The sequence below is a fragment of the Scleropages formosus genome, chromosome 21 (genome assembly GCF_900964775.1).
Source record: "Scleropages formosus chromosome 21, fSclFor1.1, whole genome shotgun sequence".
In the NCBI taxonomy this organism is placed as follows: Eukaryota; Metazoa; Chordata; class Actinopteri; order Osteoglossiformes; family Osteoglossidae; genus Scleropages; species Scleropages formosus.
Window position 1 is genome coordinate 17,354,993 of NC_041826.1, and position 20,768 is coordinate 17,375,760.

General features: G+C 43.6%; 1 protein-coding gene across 1 annotated transcript in view; it reads left to right on the plus strand.

Moving 5' to 3' along the window:
• Positions 1-20,768, plus strand: part of cped1 (cadherin-like and PC-esterase domain containing 1) — a 50,633-nt gene that overhangs the window by 14,320 nt on the left and 15,545 nt on the right. The window contains exons 4-15 of the mRNA XM_018729775.2: positions 127-208; positions 1,410-1,494; positions 1,707-1,866; positions 3,214-3,344; positions 4,211-4,283; positions 5,724-5,891; positions 6,018-6,122; positions 6,429-6,559; positions 7,205-7,275; positions 8,830-8,859; positions 10,773-10,965; positions 11,425-11,593. Coding sequence (XP_018585291.1) covers positions 127-208; positions 1,410-1,494; positions 1,707-1,866; positions 3,214-3,344; positions 4,211-4,283; positions 5,724-5,891; positions 6,018-6,122; positions 6,429-6,559; positions 7,205-7,275; positions 8,830-8,859; positions 10,773-10,965; positions 11,425-11,593 — 1,398 coding nt within the window. The remainder of the gene's footprint in view (positions 1-126; positions 209-1,409; positions 1,495-1,706; positions 1,867-3,213; positions 3,345-4,210; positions 4,284-5,723; positions 5,892-6,017; positions 6,123-6,428; positions 6,560-7,204; positions 7,276-8,829; positions 8,860-10,772; positions 10,966-11,424; positions 11,594-20,768) is intronic.

Here is a 20,768-nt window from a genome sequence, read left to right on the forward strand (position 1 = left end):
TATTTTCCCTCTTCGGGTGGGCGAAGACCAAAACCCAGAGCCGCGATGTCTGTCGTTTGGCTGTTTGACTGATTTACTTGGACTCCAGTGTCTAACCCAGCAGAGCTGTTTCCCCCCCCCCCCCAGGTGAACACGATACCAGGAGTCACGTGGGCGTTCTCAGACGCAGGTGGTGTGTGCCGTTTTTGGACAGATTCCCGAGTGTCAGGTACAGCATGGCTCCAAATCCCTCCTGTCGCCTGAAGTCTTCCGTTCACAATTTGAGTGCTTGAGATTATTATTGCTACAGTATATTCCATGCCTTACAGCTATAATCTTTACGATATTTACATTATAATGATTTCACTCATTTTAGTGTCTTTCTTCTTTCTACAAGTTTAGTGACACCTCTGATGTTCAGCGTTGACGGTGTGGGCAGCCACAGATAGATGGGCTCAGAGGCATTGCTCTTAACGCAGTTCACAGGTTTGAGGGTTAGGATCAGGGTTTATTTTCTCTTGGCCTGGGGTCCCATTATAGTAAACTGGATGTCTCTGGTTTATGGGATGAGCTTGTTTTTATGAGACAAAGATGAGGGACATCATGTCTAGTTTCACACCAACATTTTTCAGTGAAATATCAGTGTCATTAAACTGTTTTTCCTGAAGAACCCACATGTGGAGAACACATGGGGACCGTGGCTCTTTGCTAAACCATTGTTTTTTTTAGGTTTGAAATGGCTCCTCCTGATGGGGAAGCACCGCCTTTCATTGGATTGCCTTCGTTTTTTTTTTTTTTTTTTTTTTTTTTTTTTTAAAACTGACTTTTTGGACCCAGTTCAAAGAGATCCTGCTAAAGTTGTCTGTCCTCCCTAAATGGTGCCTAAATCAGTCTAGTTCAGGATTACAGTTATGCCTTTGTCCGAGACCCTCACTTGGTCTGTGAATATGGCTGTGTTACAGAGCAAGAACAGTTATTGTATGATTCCCCCCCCCCCCCCCCCAAGTTTTCTTAGTTTAGGGATTTGTGGATACGTTACAGCTGCCCTGAGGCTCGTGCCACTCATGACATTCGTGTCTTTCCATCTATTCACATATTTTAAAAGTGTATTTAAAAAGCTCATTGTCTCCAGAAACCTTCACGTATGTTCATGCCTCCAATGGGACAAGAACCGTACAGGTGTCCTTCCAGTGGGTTTCCGCTCCACCGAGGCGCTACTTTAATGAGTTGAGGTCAATCCAAGACAGGTCTGCTTAACCTGTAAACATTAGCAAATACAGGCACAGCTGTGAGGTCAGGAATGTCACCAGCTCCTGCGTTTCACCGCCGAGTGTTGTTCTGTCCGTCTATTTTACCTTATGTGGACTGTAACGTTAGTTACTTTTCACACTGTTAAGTGCTCATTGTCTCTGTGTTCTACACTCTGTCAGGGCTGGGACTTCATATAATTCCCTCTGCCTGCAGATCCCTTAATTCTCCATCAAGAGATGACCATAGTCACATTGACGATGACTGGTTAGTATGCTCTGAAAGAATAATTTTTTTTTAATTTTTTTTTTTTAACACTCCTTTGTAACATACTATACAAGCACTTGTGATTACTGGTATAACAGATGAACCACATGTCCATGTGTACAAATCATTGGTTTTGGTGATGTGTAGACGTAGACGAGTTGCTCCTTATGTGATCCCACTGGGTTCTAACTGAGTGCACGTCCTCCCTGCAGGTCCGCGTCGGAGCCCTTCCCGAGTCCTCCATCGAGCCGTAGTTTGATCGCCACAGTGACGGCATACGTCCTTGTCACTTCCCTGTCGCCCCTCACAGCCTTCCTCCACTCCACCGCCTCGGTCAGGCCGGCTTTTGCCGTGAACGGCCATGCTACCAAGGTAACTGCCATCGTTAGAACCACTTTAACGGGGCAAAATGGAATTTGTTGGCAGTCGACTTACTGCAAGCACTTGGGGCACATGGACCAGTTTTCAGTTTAAACCCATGAGGGTTTAACTGAAAATCCCATGTAAGTTCTATGAAAGACATTTTTACATTTATTCATTTGGCTGATGCTTTTCTCTTACAATGTTAATTTACTTAGTTACCCATTTATACAGCTGGGTACTTCCACTTGGGCAGTTTTCAGTACATACCTTGCTCAAGCAGAAGGTGAGAGTCAGACCTGCAGGTTTTGGGTCCAAAAGCAGCAGTTGTAACAACTACACTAGCAGCTGCCTGTAATGCTTTTTATCATTGTCTTCTACCTGTGCTAAAAGGAATAAATAAACAATCCTGGAATGACCCGGAGCACAGGCACACAGTATCACTGCAGTAAAATGTCCGGTGGTGGGCTTTAGTGTTAAGTAACTAGTGAAGCATTAAAGGGATTTATTTAAATTGTATTTTTGAACCCTCAAAAGTGCAGAATTATTGGCATAAGTGAAACTGTCATGGAAGTGCGAAGATGTAATAAAGATGAGTCAGCAGCTTTCATCCAAGGCCACCGAGTCAAACATCCATGGCAGATAAGTGGCCATAAAAGCTGAAACCAGACAAAAGGAGAAACTTTCAGAGGTGGACAGTGAGTTGGTAATCTGTTGAGTCATGTCAGTCATGGATGGAATTGCAGAGCCTCTTCTCACTGTGTGCTGTATATGCCATCTAGCGTAGATTCTTGAAACCCTCTGTGTTCAACTCTTTTGGACTGAAACTGCCCTGATCTTGACCCTGAGCAAAAATGCTAAATGAGGCTTTTGGAAAAATCAGTGCTGTCATACAACCCTCACTGTTGTTTATGTTGCCATCTGGTGGCAGATTTCTGTCACTGCAACATAGGAAAGAAGCCAATGAGAGAAAGGGACTGCAAGTATGTAAATTAAATGGGCATACAGTTCCTGACAAATGTAATTATTAATTTATGTACAAAATATTTATTAACTTATTCTTTAATCAAAAACTCCTTAGTCACATCAAAAATTAAGTGGGTGGACAGCGGATTTTAGCAATGCTAATGTAGAAAGTGTTAAGGTACAAGTCAATTCAACAGAAAATAAAGGTGAACATTTTTGGGTTTACAACTTGATGGTGCACAGTGCTAATTTTCTGCATTAATGTTAAATGGTGCAATGGTGTCATCTGGTGGTGTGCTTTGGATTACAAGGAAAATCAATGATTTAAAATATTGCTGGAAAGATGGGTATGTGATGGAAAGATGTGATCTAAGTCCTAGCTGTCTCTTTCAGCTTCAGGCTTTTTTCTTAAAGCATCTGGGGTCTGATAGATACATTCAGCCCCTGAACAACATGAAGGAGGCAATTGGAGCAGTGCTACTTGCCGCATCTATGACCAGCCAGGATTCTGGTCCCCCAATCAGGTTAGTCCCATAATACAGGGACCTTAAAGGCCCCCAGGGGTCCCAACCAGGAAAACACCAAAACTTACCTCATTGGTTCAGGATGGTCACTCTTTTAAGATCCATTGGAAGATTTGCATTACATTTACATTTGTTCATCTAGCAGGCATTGTTCTCTTAGAAGGTGTGTAACTTACAGAAAAGTGCATTTCACAACAGGTGAGGGGGTTTTAGATGCAGACGCCTCATTGTCGAGGCACAGTTGGTTAGTCTGAAAGTGCTGTTTTTGCTGGTGAACGTCTTGTAAGTGGTTATCCATTGTACTGAATCTGATTGGAAATACGGTGAAGATCACGACATGATATGATGGATTTCTTTTTTTAATAGAAGAGGTATTTATAGTATGTTTATGGGCACCATGTGCAGAACTGTAACTAGTTATATTTGAAATGATGGCAACATGTGCTGTTAATTACATTTGTTCATTTTGCTTTGCTGATGCCTTTTCTCAAAAGCAACTAATATTTAGTTACTCGCAGTGATTTATCCATTTGTCCAGCTGGGCAATTTTTGCTGTGTCACTTCAGGGTTAGATGTTCAAGAGAGAAGCCTGGAATGAGAGTTGGCAGCTCTAAGTACTGTTCTACCTGCTACACGATTATTGTTGTTACACTTGTCACCAGATCCTCTGCTGAAGCATTGATTCCCCCCCCCATACATATGTCTGATTTAAAGATCATTCTGAGCATCTACATTTGTGGCTCAGTGAACCACACAAAGTGATTTTCAAAATCAAGCTTATAGTCCTGTGGTTGATGCATTTCCGTTTTGTTTTGTTAGATGTCACTGCGTGCTCCGGTACCTTTACACGTGTTTATTCCATGTAGGTGTCAGCTCTGTTTTCAACTGATGACGTTCACCCTGCATTTCAGCGGCTCTCTTGTACCTAAAATCATCAAGGTAAGCATGGGGCAAGTATTCCTTGAAGTTTGCCAGAAGAACTTATGAGCATATCTTTATCTTATGAAACATCAAATGAAGGAAATCATGTTTTTAAAACTGATCTGAGGCTGATTTCTGTGCTGCTTTTTGCATGATTTTTATAGCACTTTAGCGAGATGTTGCTTGTCAATCACCGTGATTGAAAGTGTGAACGCTGAACCATCAGATAGGATAACTTAAACACCCTGGAACAACTCCATTTATGAAATTGGTTACCTGTTCTTGAGCATAGTGTCTCTTGATCTGTGCTGTCATATGAATATACCATATATGCAGGTGATCCCACTCTACAGGGTATTGTTTTGAAGATAGTTTTGTACTGTATTTCATTTGTGGTTCTGTCTCACTGTGAAATGCTAGAGGTGCACTTGGAATCAGATCTTACAGAAGGAAGTTTTTTTTTTTTTTTTTTGCTGTTTTGATTATACATTTACCTGACAGTTTTCTCCAAAGCAGCTTACAGTGTTAAGGTTACAATTATTGTAGTTACAAGGATTTACCCCTTTATACAGCTGGGTAATGTTACTGCAGCAGTTTAGGGTAAGTACCTTGCTCGAGGGCACTACAGCTGAAGGTAAAGATTGAATATGCAACTTTTAGATCCAAAGGCAGCGGCTCTAACCGCTACGCCACCAGCTGCCCTCGCTGTTATGGGATACTTGAATACAGAGAGCTCAGCAATGCACTTGTTGGCAAACATAAACAAAGAAAAAAAAATTCCATTAATATATACAGAACTGACTTTCCAAATATTAAGATATAGCACGTATAGCATCACATGAACGCACCAGAGTTCAAGGTCCCTGCTGCAAAAACTGAACAAGCTGAATCGAGGAGCATGATTTTAAATAATGTTACATAAATCAAAAGAGTAATGTTAAATGTGAATATTGTTCATCTTTTTTCTTTTTTTGATTTCCTTTTTTGCTTTTGTCTCATGTGAGTTAGTGGGGTTTTTTTTTTTTTTTTTTTAAATTTATAGTACGATACTTTCACTTTTCACTTTCATTCATTTATACAGAAGGGTATTTTACCTGGGGCAATTGTACTGTTGCTTGATCATGAGTACACAGTGGGATGCTTTGAAGAAATGTGTTAGCCGAATCATTCAATATTATTAACGAAAGTATTGAAACGCATTCAGACCTAATTGGGATTTTGTGTTTTTGCACCGTTATGTTGGTCTGCAGTACTGACATATATGTACGTTGTTTCCCTATAAGTTGTACATTCCAGCCCATATTAGAAGTGTATAGTGGAGACACCTGGACCAAAAGCCACTGTCATGGATCCTCTTTGCGTGAAGCTGAAATTTCAATAGAGGGCAGTGTGTGATCCTGTTTTGTCTCTCCAGCTCAAGTAATGGCTTCTCTGTGTTTTTTTGGCTCCATCTCACAGGTGCAGGGGGATTTACACTTTGAGGACTTGGAGGACCCACATTTCAAGGGCCAGATATTAAAGGAGTTCATTCTGGAGGACACGCTCAACTTGCTGCTGCAAACACACACCAGACGAGACAGGGTGCTGACATCTTTTCCTGGCACCAGTGCTGGGGCAATAAAGGAGGTGGAGTTCCGTGTTCCTCGATTCGCTATTTTATTAGCGAGAGCTCACTGCTCTTTTGCTGCTGAAAGCTGTGTGTTCAGTGGGGATGATGTCATGTATCGTTTTTTTTTTTTTTTCTCTTACCAGTACGGTGGCTGCAAAAGCACGTGGGACCTCTGCCTTTCTGCCGGTGTGGGTTCTTTGCTTCTTCACTTTATGAGACAACTTAAAAGGCCTGGGCCTTTTGAAGTGGTATATGCTCTTTTGATATTTTATCCATGGTCATGGCATTGTTGACTCCTGCCTGTGTTGGTGCTGATGCTTTTGTCCTTTTACATCAATGTAGTAAACACACATTGGACATATTTTAGATCTGTATATGTACCTGTGCACATTTCTAAAAGCACTGTAAAGATGGGTATTGCACCATTCCCCATGATAGGTACTCTACCCACATTTGAATTCCATTCTACTCTTAAGTAAATCTCTGTTTTGGGTCTCTGCATTAGTAGTGGTGTTACTCAAGGCTAATAGGCTCTTTAACTCTTGTCTTGGCAGCTCTATCCACATCCCTCTCTTGAGCTCTCTGGTGTCCAGCTCCAGCTCAGCCAAAAGTTTCACAGAGCCAAGGGTCCATGGGATGGAGCCCTCTCCTTCCTGGTCCAGCAGAGCTCAAACCGATTCACGAGGTGAAGGCTACGCTGCTTGTAACCCCCACACCTACACAGTCATCAGTGAACTCTTTTGCCTGAAGCCAGAATGGAGGCTGAGCTCCTCCTTGTTCCCCAAGTCCAATGGGTCCAGTCTGTTTCCATCAGCCTCAGCTCGGTCACCTCCAGAGGGAAATGGCACTGCTCGCCTTTGTTGTGGGGTCCAAACATGGCAGCGAGAGTCAGTGCTATGGGTCTCCGCAGGTGTGATGGCGCTGTGAGAAAGAGCCCACTATTGCGGCGCCGTCCCTCAATTGCTGCCTTTTCTTGCCATCGGGAAAGAGACATAACTAGGCCTGTTGTTGTATTTCAATCTAAGAAAACAAAAAACAGAAAAGAAAACATCTGCTGCAAATAAACTGGAACACCAGGCTAGCAAACACTGAAACTTCCAGAAGCCTGCATTTCGACATTAAGCCACATCCGTCGCCAAGTCACTGGCAGCATGCATAATATGAATGCAATTATGAAAGTGGTCTTTGATCGGAACAAAAGTGTCTGTATGATTTGATTTTTGTTTATATTATGTTATTACTTATAAATGCAACCTTTGTGGATATATTAGGCTGCCTCTGTGATTGAGATGTTCCAGAAGGTCTGTTAAATTATTTTTTTCCCCTGTAGGGCTGATGACAATGACAAACTAAGAGGAAGGAACACAACCAGAATTGCCCAGAATTTCCAGTCACAGACAGGTGAGACAAGGTCTTTGTTGATCTAATTATTAAACCGATAATACGACAGCCTAAGGAGCTGATAATTCCACACTGTTGTAAGAAAAGTTTTACGCTTTTGTCAATTACGTAGGGCAGGTATACAGCAGTTCAGGTTAAGCACTTCTTAATGGTTGTGCAATATAAGAATCCTTTCCAGTGTTGGCTTATATGCTGCAGGTTTTCTCATTTGCTTGAACAATTATCAAAATCTTGCATGTTTTTTAAACTCTCGGGCAAACTCCATAAGAGTATTCTACAAAACCCAACAAGCCGTCTCATTGCTTGGACACAAAATGCTGAAGTCATTAACGCTTTTTCCATTCTTTCAAGTATGTCTCTCAGCGGTACAACACGAGGAATATTTCAGTTGTTGTCAACTGAACAGAATAGTGGGCTCTTGGTTGTAAGTAACCTATCCCACATGCTTCCAGCTTCGCCTCATGGGTATAAATTGTGTGCAATAAAATACCTGAACACTAAATCAGTGGGTCTTGATCTATTTATGGAGAGGGTCGTCAGTGTGCTCAAGTCTTTCAGGAACATTAATTTGTCAGAGGAAGGGCTGTTTGTGTGTGGAGGTGGAGGAAGGAGGGGGTTCATCAAGGGTGACTACATATTTCAGATGAAATTACTACTGCAGAAGCCATGGGGAGTGGACACTCCATTAGATGTTTGTTCCTATGTTGCACTGGAAAACACATAATTTAATATTGATGAGAACATGTGGCCTGAAAGACATCAAAGTATGATGATCTATGGAAAATATGCTGGATGAAATAACTTTGTATGTAATTGTATAGTATGTGTTACACACATATATTACATTAGTTTTTTACAGTATATTACAGTAGTTTGATCCGTATCTTTTCAGTTTATGGTAATCAAATGTTTTCTTGTACTTTACTGTCAATGTTTTTAATTTAATGTTTTGTGCAAGCAATACAGTAAAATATATATATAACACATTTACAGCAGTTATTTTGTGCGTCATCTGCTGTTACTCTTGCAGAAAACCTTATCCTGCTCTAAAATCGTTGATTATGGAGTTTGGGCATTTTAAATCTGGAATGTCATTCCGCAAAAGACGTCAAGAACACATTTCATCCAGCAAAGAACAAAGACATATTTCATCCCACTTCCTGTTGTTTAATCATTACATTTCAGTAATTGTATTTTACGGTTTTGGATTGAATTAAATATTTGTTTTAGAGGAGAGTGTGACATGTTTTTAGTATGTCGGGGCATTTTATAGGTAAAAGCGTGTTGTTCGGCTGATGTGATTTGCAGGTTGTGTTTCTGTGCCAGGACCCCATGTAGTGCTTTATTATTTTAAAAATGTGAAATTGTGAATTGTTACAGCCCTCGGCACCTCTACCTGAGCCAGTATCCGTTATTTTAAAAGCACCGATATGACGTGTGTGGGAGCAAAGATGTGACATTTTGAAAGTTTGCGTGTGAGAAGCGTTTTTCCACCCATGCGGTTTTGTGTAGACAACGTTTGAAGATTCTCAAAGGGTTTTCTGTTCTCTTCAGATGACCTGTATCGACCGGACTGCGACCACGGTGAGTGCTGAACCCTCTCACCCATTTCTCTTATGTACCGAACAAGCACCTGCTCTTAAACAGTTTAGAGTCAGGGAATTTTGGGCAGCCTAAGACGAAGTGGTTGATGCCACGATGCACTCGGAGGAGCCGGGTTTGAATCCCACCTCCTGCTGCAGTACCCTGGATTGCGTTGGTAAAAATTACCAAGAAAAAAAAAACAGGTTAATTATTGGAAGCAGCATAAAATTGTAAGTCGCTGCAGACCTTCACATTTACGTGTATTTATTTAGCTGATACTTTTCTCCACAGCGACTTGACATTTGTGTATTTATTTAGGTCTGCCTGCAGTTTTGAAGTGGTTGACATGTTTTCATTCGAACCATCAGCTTGTTAAAAAATTTCTAGTGCTGTGTGTTGTGGGCAAATTCTGTGTCGGCAGCAAATGGAGCCACAGCTATAGTAATTTGGTGTCCTTTTGAGACCCCTTGGAGTTGTCTGGGAGGGTGCGTGTCGTGAATTTGAATGCTCTCTGGCCACTTACTAATCAGAAATGTGTCTGAGGAGAGTCACTGTTGTGCTCAGCGTGAGCGGTCAGGAGACCTACCACAGCCTCCCAACGCAATCTTTTACCCCAGCCCTGTGTTCCACCCAATGCCAAGTCCCTGCTTTCATATCGCTGAGACCAGTGGCAGGAAAAGCTCCGGAGGGCCTTTTCCCCAAGGTCAATACCAAACCCTTGTTGGCGCCGTTGGCTTTACGAGGACGTGCTCGAGCACCGGCCAGACAAGGATTGTAATGATGCCAGAAAACCGCTTGAGCCTTTTATTGCCTGACAGCCACAGTAACGGTCATGCGGGTTTGTCGATGCATTTCACTTTCGGATCTTGCAACGCTGTCATACAAGTCCTGAACTGTGTGCCGTGTGATACTGCACAATTCTTCAACAAGAAAGGCCTCTAGATCTTTGGGGGATGAAGGAGGTAGAAGCATATAACTCCTGCAAAAGGGATAGAGCGCGCACTCTGCGCTCCGCAGCTTCTCGCAAAGGGTTAGATGTTTTGATGTGGTGACTGGGGAGGCCATGGAAGGTTTGACTTCATCCTCATGTTGATGAGAGTACAGTATTATCATCCGGTAATATGCGAACATCATGAGGGAATAGGGTTTGCAGCACAGGCTGCACCTGGTACTGTAAAACGGCCCCGCGTTTCATGGTGTTTGATCGCTGTACGTGGTCATTTAGACCTCATGACTCCAGATGGATGCCCGTACCGTTATGAATCCCCCAGAACGTCTTACAGTTGGCAGTAGATATTGCGGGTGAAAAGAGGGCGAAATAGGGGGAAAGACGACTCGTCTTTTTCGTTTTTCCATTGCTCAGAAGTCCGGGTTTTTCGCTCCTTTCACCAGGTCATGCGTCTCCGTACGAGTGGTTTTCGAATAAATTCGAGCTTTGTCATGCAATTTTCATAAGTCCGAGCTTTGTGAAGCTCACAGCGTCCGCGTTTTGTTGACGCTGGATCACGGAGTCAATTTCAGATCAGAGCTAATTCTATTCTGAGGTAACCTTTGAGACGGCACTTCGGTGGCATTTAGCAACTACCCTACGAAGTGTCCGACGCCAGACACTTCAACTTGCGACTGCTCTTTGTCAGGGCAGTATGTCTGTCTGCAGTATGTGTAGTGGTTTTTTTTTTTTTTTTTTTTCCTTCTTCCCCCTTTTAGATTTGTTCTCTTGACAAATAATTCAGCAGTTTTTTTTTTTTTTTGCTTGATCGATGTGTACGTATTTAATTTTTAATAGCGTTTCCCATTATCAAACTTTATAACCTTGTTGCTATAGCATCATTGTATGGCGCTGCAGCTCCTCGCTCACAAAAAATGAACCCGTAAAGCTAGCTTTCTTTATATTCCTCTCTTTTTCCACTCAGGTGTTAAAAAGTGCAAGGAGCCAAGTCTTAGGCAGCTGTACACCTCCCCTCAGCTGACGCTGACACCTCCGTTTAGCCCGCATGTGAAGGAGTACCAGGCAGAGGTCCCGTTCGACGTGGTGACAGTGAGGATCAGGGCGGAGCCGGCGAGCTGCCGTTGCCAGGTGCGCTTGGACGAGCGCAGGGGTCCGAGGTATGCGGGGGACCCATCCCAGAGGTGTGCTTTCCAGTCACGTTTCCCTCTCCCGCCATCGGCACCTTCCACATTCGCTCGTGTTCTCCGAGCATTTTGGAGATTTGTACATTAGTACAGCATCTGAGGTAAACGCGGTGACAATCGCTGCTTTACTTGGGTAAGTATGCCTGTTACGAATTAGTCTATACGGTTACATGTCAGGAATCAAAGTCGTGGTCACAGTCACATTTTGTTTTCTAATGTTGAAATAAATTCCTGTCATATTTATTCCTCGCCACACCTGTCCCAGGTTGATCACCATCCTATTTATTATACGCTGCAAGTTTACATTCGTGCAAGCCGAGTGGCCCTACGGTCTGTACTTTCTTCACCTTTACAGAGACGGAACACTTTTAAGGCATTAATGACGGTTGTTGGATGCCTGTGTTCGTGGCTGACGGGGAGTGTGCTCCACAGAGTGGCCAACTACCCCATCGGCCTCGGCAACAGCCGAGTGAACATTCTAGTGGTGGACGAGTCGGAGGCGGAGCCTGTCATCGTGACGATCTACACCCTGCGCATTTTCCGGGACAGCCGGCCCAGTCTGCCAGTCTTCGACGAGTATGTGACGTGCGGCTTCCTGCAGGTATGTGGTTCAAGGACAGTTTTCACATTCGCTGTTCTTGATGCACACATCTGCAAGTGTTTTGGTTCTGTGCTTAAATCATTTTTTTCCTATGCGAAATCTAATTTGTTGGCATATCAAAAACAAGACCAGCATTAACATTTTTGTTACGCATATGTCACTTATTTTTAAAACGGCGCCAGTTCCTGGATCTGTTACTGCTTAAAATGGGGGTCTTTCCTGGAGTTTTGCTTTTTTTACTGGCCTCGTTGCAGGTTTTAGGTTGTCATTGAATGGCTGTTTGAGTCAGCGTTTGGGGTGCAGCCGCTGGATGCCCAGACTCGGCCCAAGGGGAGCGGAGAGATTTTCTCATAAATAAATTTGCTGGATCCGTGTGTGACTTTCTCAGGGAAATGTAACACCCATAGGACATAACGCTTCTTGGTTTGCTTCAAGATGCTTCAGTGGTGGCATCCATTACTGAGGAAATGACTGACAGACACTGAAGCTGTGTCCCAAGTTGTAGGAGAATAGCAATCCTCCTTTTAAAGGTCCTCAACAAGGGTATGTGGAAGAGCCAGCCGCTCACCATGTGTCAGTGTGTCTGCGTAGGGACGGTCAGACTGGAGTTGCTGTGTGACAGTGAAGGACCGCGCTTTCAAAGTACTATAAATCACTATAAATGTAGCCGTGGAGGTCACGCCACCCCATCCGGCTTCTGTGCAGGGGTCACTGGTCATACTTTTAAGGTTGTGCTCTTTCTGCTAATTTTTTTTAAAATGTGGTTGAGAACTTCAGGATGTCAAATTGCAGTAGTGTGTGTTCATCAATTAAAATAAATAATGATGTGTTTATTGTGAGAAAATTGCGTATAATTTGCAACCATTTGCAAATGGCCCTGGAGCTGTCACTGTTGTCCAGAGTGCATCTGAAATGGTTTTTCTCCCAGAAACACATCTAGATCGGATGGCCCCGCAACCACCTTTATGTGTATCTGGCTCAACACAGCATGTTTTCTCATTTGGCTTCCTCTTCCTTCCTTTTCTTCTCGTCTTTTGGTATTAGTGGTAAACCACCCATTGCCTTCTCTACCCACAATGCCACAGGCCCCCTGGGCACACAATAGCAGCCACATGGAGGCTCATGATATGTCCCGCTGAGTGACCCGTGACCCCTACGTCTGTGCAGCCAGCTGGAACTGTGTAATGTTAAGGACAGATGCACCCTGCGCACAGCGGCTGTCCAGACCACGTCCAAGACTATATATAGGTCTGAATCAGGCCTATTGAGGCCTAATTGGTAACTCTGTAGCTGGAATGTGAGCTATGCGGCCTCGGTGTTCTGTGTGCTGGTGCGATTCCCTGCGGTGGCACTGCGGAAGGTGTCTGTGCATCTGTGAATTGCTCTTTGTATTCAAGGGGACGTCTGCGTCACTACGGACAGGCTTCGGGGCCAGCCCAGGAGGAGCTCGGTAATTTACATCAGCCCCGGAGCTGGTGTCCCCCAACACGCGCGCAGAATCCCCGCACTTCAAAGGGGTAACACCTGTCGCTGCAGTAAAGGGATGAATGTGAACAGCGCCTGGGATCAACAGGCTGCGGATGTCTCCGTGCGTACAAACGCACGCGCTACCCGGCAAAACCACCGACCTCCGGTGCTGGGGTGTAATATCTTTAGCGGCAGCCTAGGCTGCTCACACGGCGCGAGCTAAGCTGTAGCCTAGCAAGATCCCCACCCGCATTCCTCTTCTCTTTCATCCGAAGTCTCTGTTTGCGTATTCAGGTTTCAGTGTAAACTGATACCACAGATCAAAACGCTGCGGTGCATGGTGTCTGCATGGAAGCTGGTGCCTGGGTTAGACCTGAAGGTATATGGCCTCCAGAGGCACTTTGTTCATACATTCCCTTGACTGTAAAAGCTTGTTGTTGCTCTGGAAAAAAAACAAAGGTGAGCTTTTTAAAAAAAAAAAAAAAACCACTTGCTTAGGACTCAGTCTTTCTGATTTTACTGTGTTTACCTAGACTTGGCAGCTAATGAAAAGCTCAGTAATGTGGATCTTCAGCCCTCTTCTGCAGATCTCCTCCAAGCTGAGAGAGATGTCATAGCGCTGGCAGAGCTTCGTCAGAACATTGATGGAAGACGCGTGTGTCATGCCTTGTGGTTTCCTCCGATGATGGGTGGAACGAGGCACGTGTTTGTATATGTTCTTTGGAACGCCCACAGATTGAGTCTTTTCACTACGCGTGACCTGAATAAAAGTCTTCTCCGGGAACATGACATAATTCGTGAAGTCTTCTCTAGGAGACACGACTTAGGTTCACCGTTTCATGAATTTCAGCTGTTTCTACGGCCTCACGGTGCCCGAGCGGTGCGATTCCACGTGGGTTTGATCCATGCTCGCTCTGCTCTGTGTGGAGTTTGTTTGATCTCCCCGTGTTGGTGTGGATTTCCTCCCACAGTCCAAAGAGGTGCGTTTTGAGCAAACTGGTAACTGTAAATTACTCAAACTGAGCATTTTCTGTGTGTATATGTATGGTATGTGAGACATGGTGGCACAGCAGGTAAAGCAGGGCCTCACAGCTCCTGCACTGCTCGGTGGACGTGGGGTCCAAATCCAGCTCAGTGTGTGTGTGTGTGTGTGTGTGTGTGTGTGTGTGTGTGTGTGTGAAGTTTTCTTGTTTCTCCTTGCGTTTGCACCCCTAGACATGCAGAAGGAAGCAGAGGCAAACCACTTCCATTCCTCCCTGACGCTGGAAATCATGGTTGCTATGAGTTGGACTAACTTGACGGCACTTCCATCCGTGTGTGTGTGTGTGTGTGTGTGTGTGTTTTTTCATTGCTGTGATGCACAGCTGAATGATTGATTGTAGGGCATTTATTGTAGTGTAGCTAATACTGTAAGTCACCTTGTCTGCTAAAGTTTAGTTAATACTCATTCATTTTGGGAAAAGCATCTTCTGAATGAATAAAAGTTAATGTCTCATGGTACTCAGCTATCAGCAAGTCATAAAAAAGAAATGCCTCATAAGGCAAAATGTATTAATGGTATTCAAATGAAACTCTTCAAGTCAGTGTCTCATAACAGTTAGGCATGTGTGGGGGTATGACTGCATTTTGTTCTGTTTTTGTTTAAATATAATCAAATAATTGTGAGGCTACCCTGGAAGCACGCTCAAACACACACACACATTCCAAGCAGGGAGCACCCCGCCTATCCTTGCACCCTATGTTTCCTCGATAGGCTGCAGACCACTGTCATCCTGTATTGGATAAGCAGTAATTGACAGTGACTGTAAGTGAATGTTGGCATAGGCATCTAAAGATGTTCTAAAATTTCGTTTGATTTAAACACAACTGGGAAATTGATGCTGAGTTTTCAGCTGTCTTGTTCCTTTTGATGTGATTTGCCTCATTCCGTCAAAATCCAAGTCAAGACGGAGCAGTTATGAGCTGAGCTGCAACAAGTATAAAACCTGTTTGTCTTGATAAGATCTCATTTGGTCGTTCCGGTATGTATTTTCGGTTCCTACATTCCCCTGCAAATATGTTTTCGTCACAGCTCATTTTCACATGGGCTGATCGGAGTGATATGCAACTTCATTGTATCGGTTATAATTAAGAAATTAATGTTCAATACTGCTGCCTTTTTTGCACAGCTAGAGGCTACAGTCACAAGCCTGCTGGCAATAGTGGTTAATTTTCCACTGTGAGATCCAGTACCCACAGTTCCTTTCTGTCCCCACTGAACGGTTCTGATGTACTAAAGGGTTCCATCAGGCCCAGTGTGTGTTGCTGTGATTGCTCGTATTTATGAGAGAGCAGACAGGGAACCTGAATTAGGATGAAAAGTAAACGAAGAACAGCCTTAGTAGCATTGCTTATTCGTATGTGACTGCCGTTGTCAGATCCCAGGAACAGAACTGTAAAATACTGATAGTTGGACATTTTGCTCATAAATCAGTTGTCTGTCCAGTTGGTTGTAGTAATAATATGCACTCCACACCCGCAGGGTCTTACTAGTACTGCACCAGTGTCTGCCTTGATAGTAATACCAGAGCGATAGCTCTCTAGGCAGTGGTACCAGAGTAATGGGACAAATGTGCATTTAAATTGTGTGTAGGGTGTGGAGTTGGGCTGATGTGGATCCCAGACAGGGTTCTGGAGTGGTTTTGGATGTAATCGCCTCATTCTCATGCCTGGTTCCTGCAAGGGACTCTGCATTCCCCATAGACAATGTGAGGCCAGACATGGGATCGACGAAGCGCCGTACGCTGGAGATAATTGTGTGAATTGTCTTGTTGCCCAGCATGGAGCCGGATATGAGCTACAAGGACCTGGGGCAAAGCCCTGAGGTTCCTCAGACAGGCCCAGAAGGATGGTTCTCTAGAGGTCAGCCCCAGCCTTCTTTTTTTTTTCTTCCCCACTGAAGGGAACCCAGAGGAGAGAAGAATGGGCTTCTGCTTCATCCGTATAAGTGTATCACGTAGACAAGGCTATAAATTATTTTGTGTGTGTTCTACACATGCTTTGTCTTGAATGAATTATGGTCCTGACTTAGTCCAGTGATGAAGCACTTTGAAGACCTGATGTGTGAACTTGTGTAACTCAGTGAGAAAACGGCATGGAGTTTCTCCTGTATGAAGTGACTGGTGATGGCCACCTCAAAGCCCAGTTCCTCTGCGACTTTGAAGCTGGTCTTTAATTTCCGTGGAGGGAGATATGGAAAGAGGAACACATGAATGGATGGATTGAAGCATTGGTAAGGAATGCTCGATTCTAGCGTTGTTTCGTTTCATTCCACTGTTGTCTTGCCTCTCCTTCTTGCTCACTTAGACGTTAAGTTCTTCTGTTTTTCCTCGCCTCCCCCACTTGAACATGACCGTTTCATTCTCACTTTGTGTTAGCGCTTTCAGTGCTGGCGCCTCGTTCTGCCTGAGGAATTAGAAGGTCCATGCTTTGAATGGCAGGCATGTTGTCTGCTGTGAGGCGACACTAGGTCTGTTTCCTTTCTTCTGTGTGGAAATGTACCTTGTTTTTACAGTTGCAGCAGAACTCCTTAGTGGTGCACACCTTTTGAGAATGGAAACTTAGAACTCAGTTCAACAAGTTTTTGGCTTCCTGTGGTGTCAGGAAGAGGCCTGATGTGATGTTATTGTTGGCACTTTCTGCCCTCTAACTGTTCTGAGGTCCCAGACATAGCGTGTGCTCAATAATATCTAGCCTTTTGCTCTGTTTTATCTAAGGACAGGTCGGCGTGCCTGTCATCATTGTGTGTGGTCATGTTCAGAGGGTTTCTCTTGGCTGTAGCTGGATGGGGGGGAGCACACACACTCTTCCTGCTGGTGATTGCAGCGGATCAGATGGGAAAACCTATGAAAGGTTTGACTCTCCCTCTTATGAACTGGGTCTTCTACTGCTTATTCAGCCGTTTCATCAGCTTCCCCTGTCAGGTCCTATCTTTTTTGTTTTCTCGTTGTCGCCACTTCCAAAGCATTAAGGCCCAAGTTTAACTTCTGCTTTTAGTCCCCCCGAGGAAAACCCTCCGTGCGCTTTCAAATGCGATTTGTGAGTTCCTGCTACATAATAACATCAGTGTTTATTGGTTACAGATACATACCACTTATGCTTACTTTATCTGTGACATAGAAATTTTTTGTTTGCTCATTCTGAACATCTTTTAAAGTGTGTCATGGTAGGAACTGTTATTCCAAATCAGCATCTACTCTGTGTTGCAGTGATGTATTCATACATGTGTAGTTTTTTCCATATCTGGGCTAACCGTTATGTGAACTCATGGAGAGAAGTTAATGATTTTACCCTATGGAGGAATTTAGCTATATAAGCCCCAGAATAGGGGAAATGGCTAGGGATATTTCTTTGTAAAGGTTAAAACAGCAGGACTGTGTAATACCATACTTAAAAAAAATAAAAAATAAAAAAATAAAAAAACACTGGAACAGAAGTGCAGAATTCCAAATGACCTTTTCTCATATTTGCAGTCACTTCTGCATGCATGTCTCACTACTTAGACAGGCAAGTTAATTCATTTCATAGGAATCTATATTGTTAGTAAAACACCCTTTTTGAGGACCGGTAAGAAGTTTCCTCAGATGTAATATTGTTCTTCAGATGCCCGGTTGTAGTTTTGCTTAAGAAGAACTTGGCACATGTTTTCAGCCAACTCCCTGAAATGTCCCCCACAATTCATGGCTATGTAAATATCTCTCCCTAATTTTATCTGATAATGGATGTTTTGAAGCAAAATGCAAACCACAGAGATGATTCTCTATAACAAGAAAAAGAGAACAGACATACACAAGCAGCTGTTTCCAATTTCAGAAATCCATGGTGCGAGTTTCAGTGCAGCGAGTTACAGGTCGTCGCTCCCACTTTCGGTGAGGAAGTGCCCTTGCCTCTCTACCAGCGTCTCCGTGTGAAGCGCTGCAACAAAACGTTGCATAGGTGCCGATGCTGCCGACGCGCCGTCTGCACGGATGCTCGAGTGCTCAGTCCGATCCGACGAGGGCTGCGGGAGGCCGGAAACTTCCAGATGGCTTGATGAAAGGCGTTATGGGTGGCTGCATCATTGCAGCGGTGGAACTTGGAACGTGCTCTCCCGTGTGGTGTGGCTCGTGTTTGTCAGGTGGCAGCTCGTTATCAGACAAATTTGAGAAGTTCCCCGGTTCCATGTCCCTGCTGTTATGCACTTATTTAATACTTACGATCGCACTGACAAGAAAGCCTAATTCAAGCCGTTGTTTTTGAAGTCTCACAGCTGTGAATTCTTGCGAGTCTTTTGCGACTGAAGACCGTCGAGCCGTTGACCCACAAATGTGACTTGCCCTCAGCTGTTTTGGCAGAGAAGTGCATCTGTTAATTCTAACAAAGGCTGCTTTTCTGACCATTGCAGTTTGGAACAGTTCTCATTAAAATGGTATTATTGCCGGTGTAATCCTGCTTGGGATGAATTTTATGTTGTGCTTAGATTTATATCAAAATTTAGTAGAGGCAGTCCCCGGATTACGAACGTCCGACTTACGTACAACCCGTAGTTACAAACCACCCCCCCGTAAAGCTTATTATATTAAAAATGTGAGTTGCATACAATGGTTTGTAAGAACAAACTGGGTCTACTTTGTGACGCGCATCAAAACATTGCGCATCTACAGCGGTTCATCGGCTCGCGGGCGCGTGAGCCCGAGGTAGGACAAAGCCTTCGTTCTTTTCAGTCAGGCCATATTGTTGTTAAGTGTCTCGTGTGTTACTGTATTTGGCCTTTTTTTGTTATTACCCTCGAAACCATGGCACCAAAGCGTTAAATGTGATGCAAGTGATGGCGATGCATCAAAGAAATTAAAACGATCATTATTGAAATTGTATTGTCATTATCATTATTGTTACAAATTCCTGTATTATGTTAAAGATGTTTTAGTGTATCTGGAAGTGTTTCTTTAATGTTTTTTTTTTTTTTTTTTATGCATAGAAAGATACACTATATACTAAGACGAACATTTAACTAACTGACGTTGGATGTGAACCATTCCTAACTGTTCTGACTTGTGTGCAAATTTGACTTGGACAGATTTAGGAACGGAACTCGTGTGTAATCCGGGGACTGCCTGTACATTGAATGTATTACAGACCAGAGGCCATTGGAAGCTGTTGTTTTTAATATTTAAACTAATATGAATTAGTAAGGCTTTAATGCTGCCTGGAAAATTTGGACCAGGAAAAAAAAAAAAAATGAGCGGATTACCAGTTTCACTTTTGGCTGATCTAAATTTAGAGGTTCTTCCATCAAGAGAGGAAGGGTTGAAGTGTAAGGCTGAAGAAAAAACATTTTTATGCTTCAAACATTTTTTCAGTGTTCTGTCTCCTGCATTTTGTCTGCTGTCCCATGATTTTTCTTGCTTTACTCCCCTCTGCCATCTCGTCGGGGCTTTGATCAGATTTATAGAGCCACTGAGGCAAGGACATTGTCGAGGCTACCGTCTGGCAAGTCATGCCGCACTGAGACAGTACCCTGATGCCGCTCCTTCATCACACTGATCAGTCCGTAGAAAACGCAAGGAAGATGCAATGCCCCTCACTTTAACATTAAAGCACACACATCAGCCAAGAGTACAGTGCTGCAGGCCTGTCCTGTCCATCAAGGTCCAGGCTATAATTTAGATGATTATTAGGCGGCCTAGAGGCAACTCGTGACTTGGAGTCAGGCCGTTTGAAGTCTGTCTGCTCAGATGAGGATTAGCTCCAAAGTCATGTAACCAGAGAGTGCAGAAAGTGAGAGAGGTGAGCAAGATGAGCATTGTGGGGACAACACCTCTGTGGTACTTGTTTCCAGCATGACTGTCTATAGGGCATCAAATAGGATAAACCCTGTTTGTTGAAGAGAGGGGAATGCAGTGAAGAAGAAAGTATTTACAAGAGTGCATTCAAAAATTCTTCTGTCACACATGAAACATTATTTGATTTTGGAAATCTTGCTATATTTATACAGAGCTCAGCAAGTGGGTTATGTGTGTCTGTCCAGTGAATACACGTTGGAATAAAGACAGTCTGAAATGGTTAATTGGTTCCACTGGACCGTGAGGGTGGGAGTTTATAACTCTCAGTAGTATTAAATAAAGCCTGTTTAAGATGAACTACTAATATAGTTTTAATATAATATATCCCTGAGCTACCACCACTTGTGGTCATTTAAGTAAAAATGACCCGCTGAATGTGAACAGGCATAGTGGCTTGGTGGGTAGCACTGCTACCCCTGCCTCGCAGCACCTTCTCAGCTCAGTATGTGTGGTGTCTGCATGTTCTCCCTGTTTCTGCAGGCATTTGCTCCCAAGGACATGGAGTTCAGATTAACTGGACCCTCTGAAATCATGTCTAACTCTGTGTAAATATCAGCGCATGTCGAAACCCTCTGATAAACTGGCACCGCATCCGGGGGAAAATACCCCTCTTGCCCTACTTCCAGTGATTGCAGGATAAGCTCTGGACCACCGAGACCCTTGCCAGGGCATGCGGTTATTGAAAGTGAGTTAAAGGGAATAATTAAGTATCGAGAGAACGTGGAGAAGTGAAGCTGAAAAGGTTTGTAAGTCAGTCATTCGTAGCACAGAAAAAGAATCTGGCGTTCTGAAGACGGTGAAATCTGTTTTCGTTTTTGTGCTTTTTTTTTTTTTTTTTTTTTTTTTTT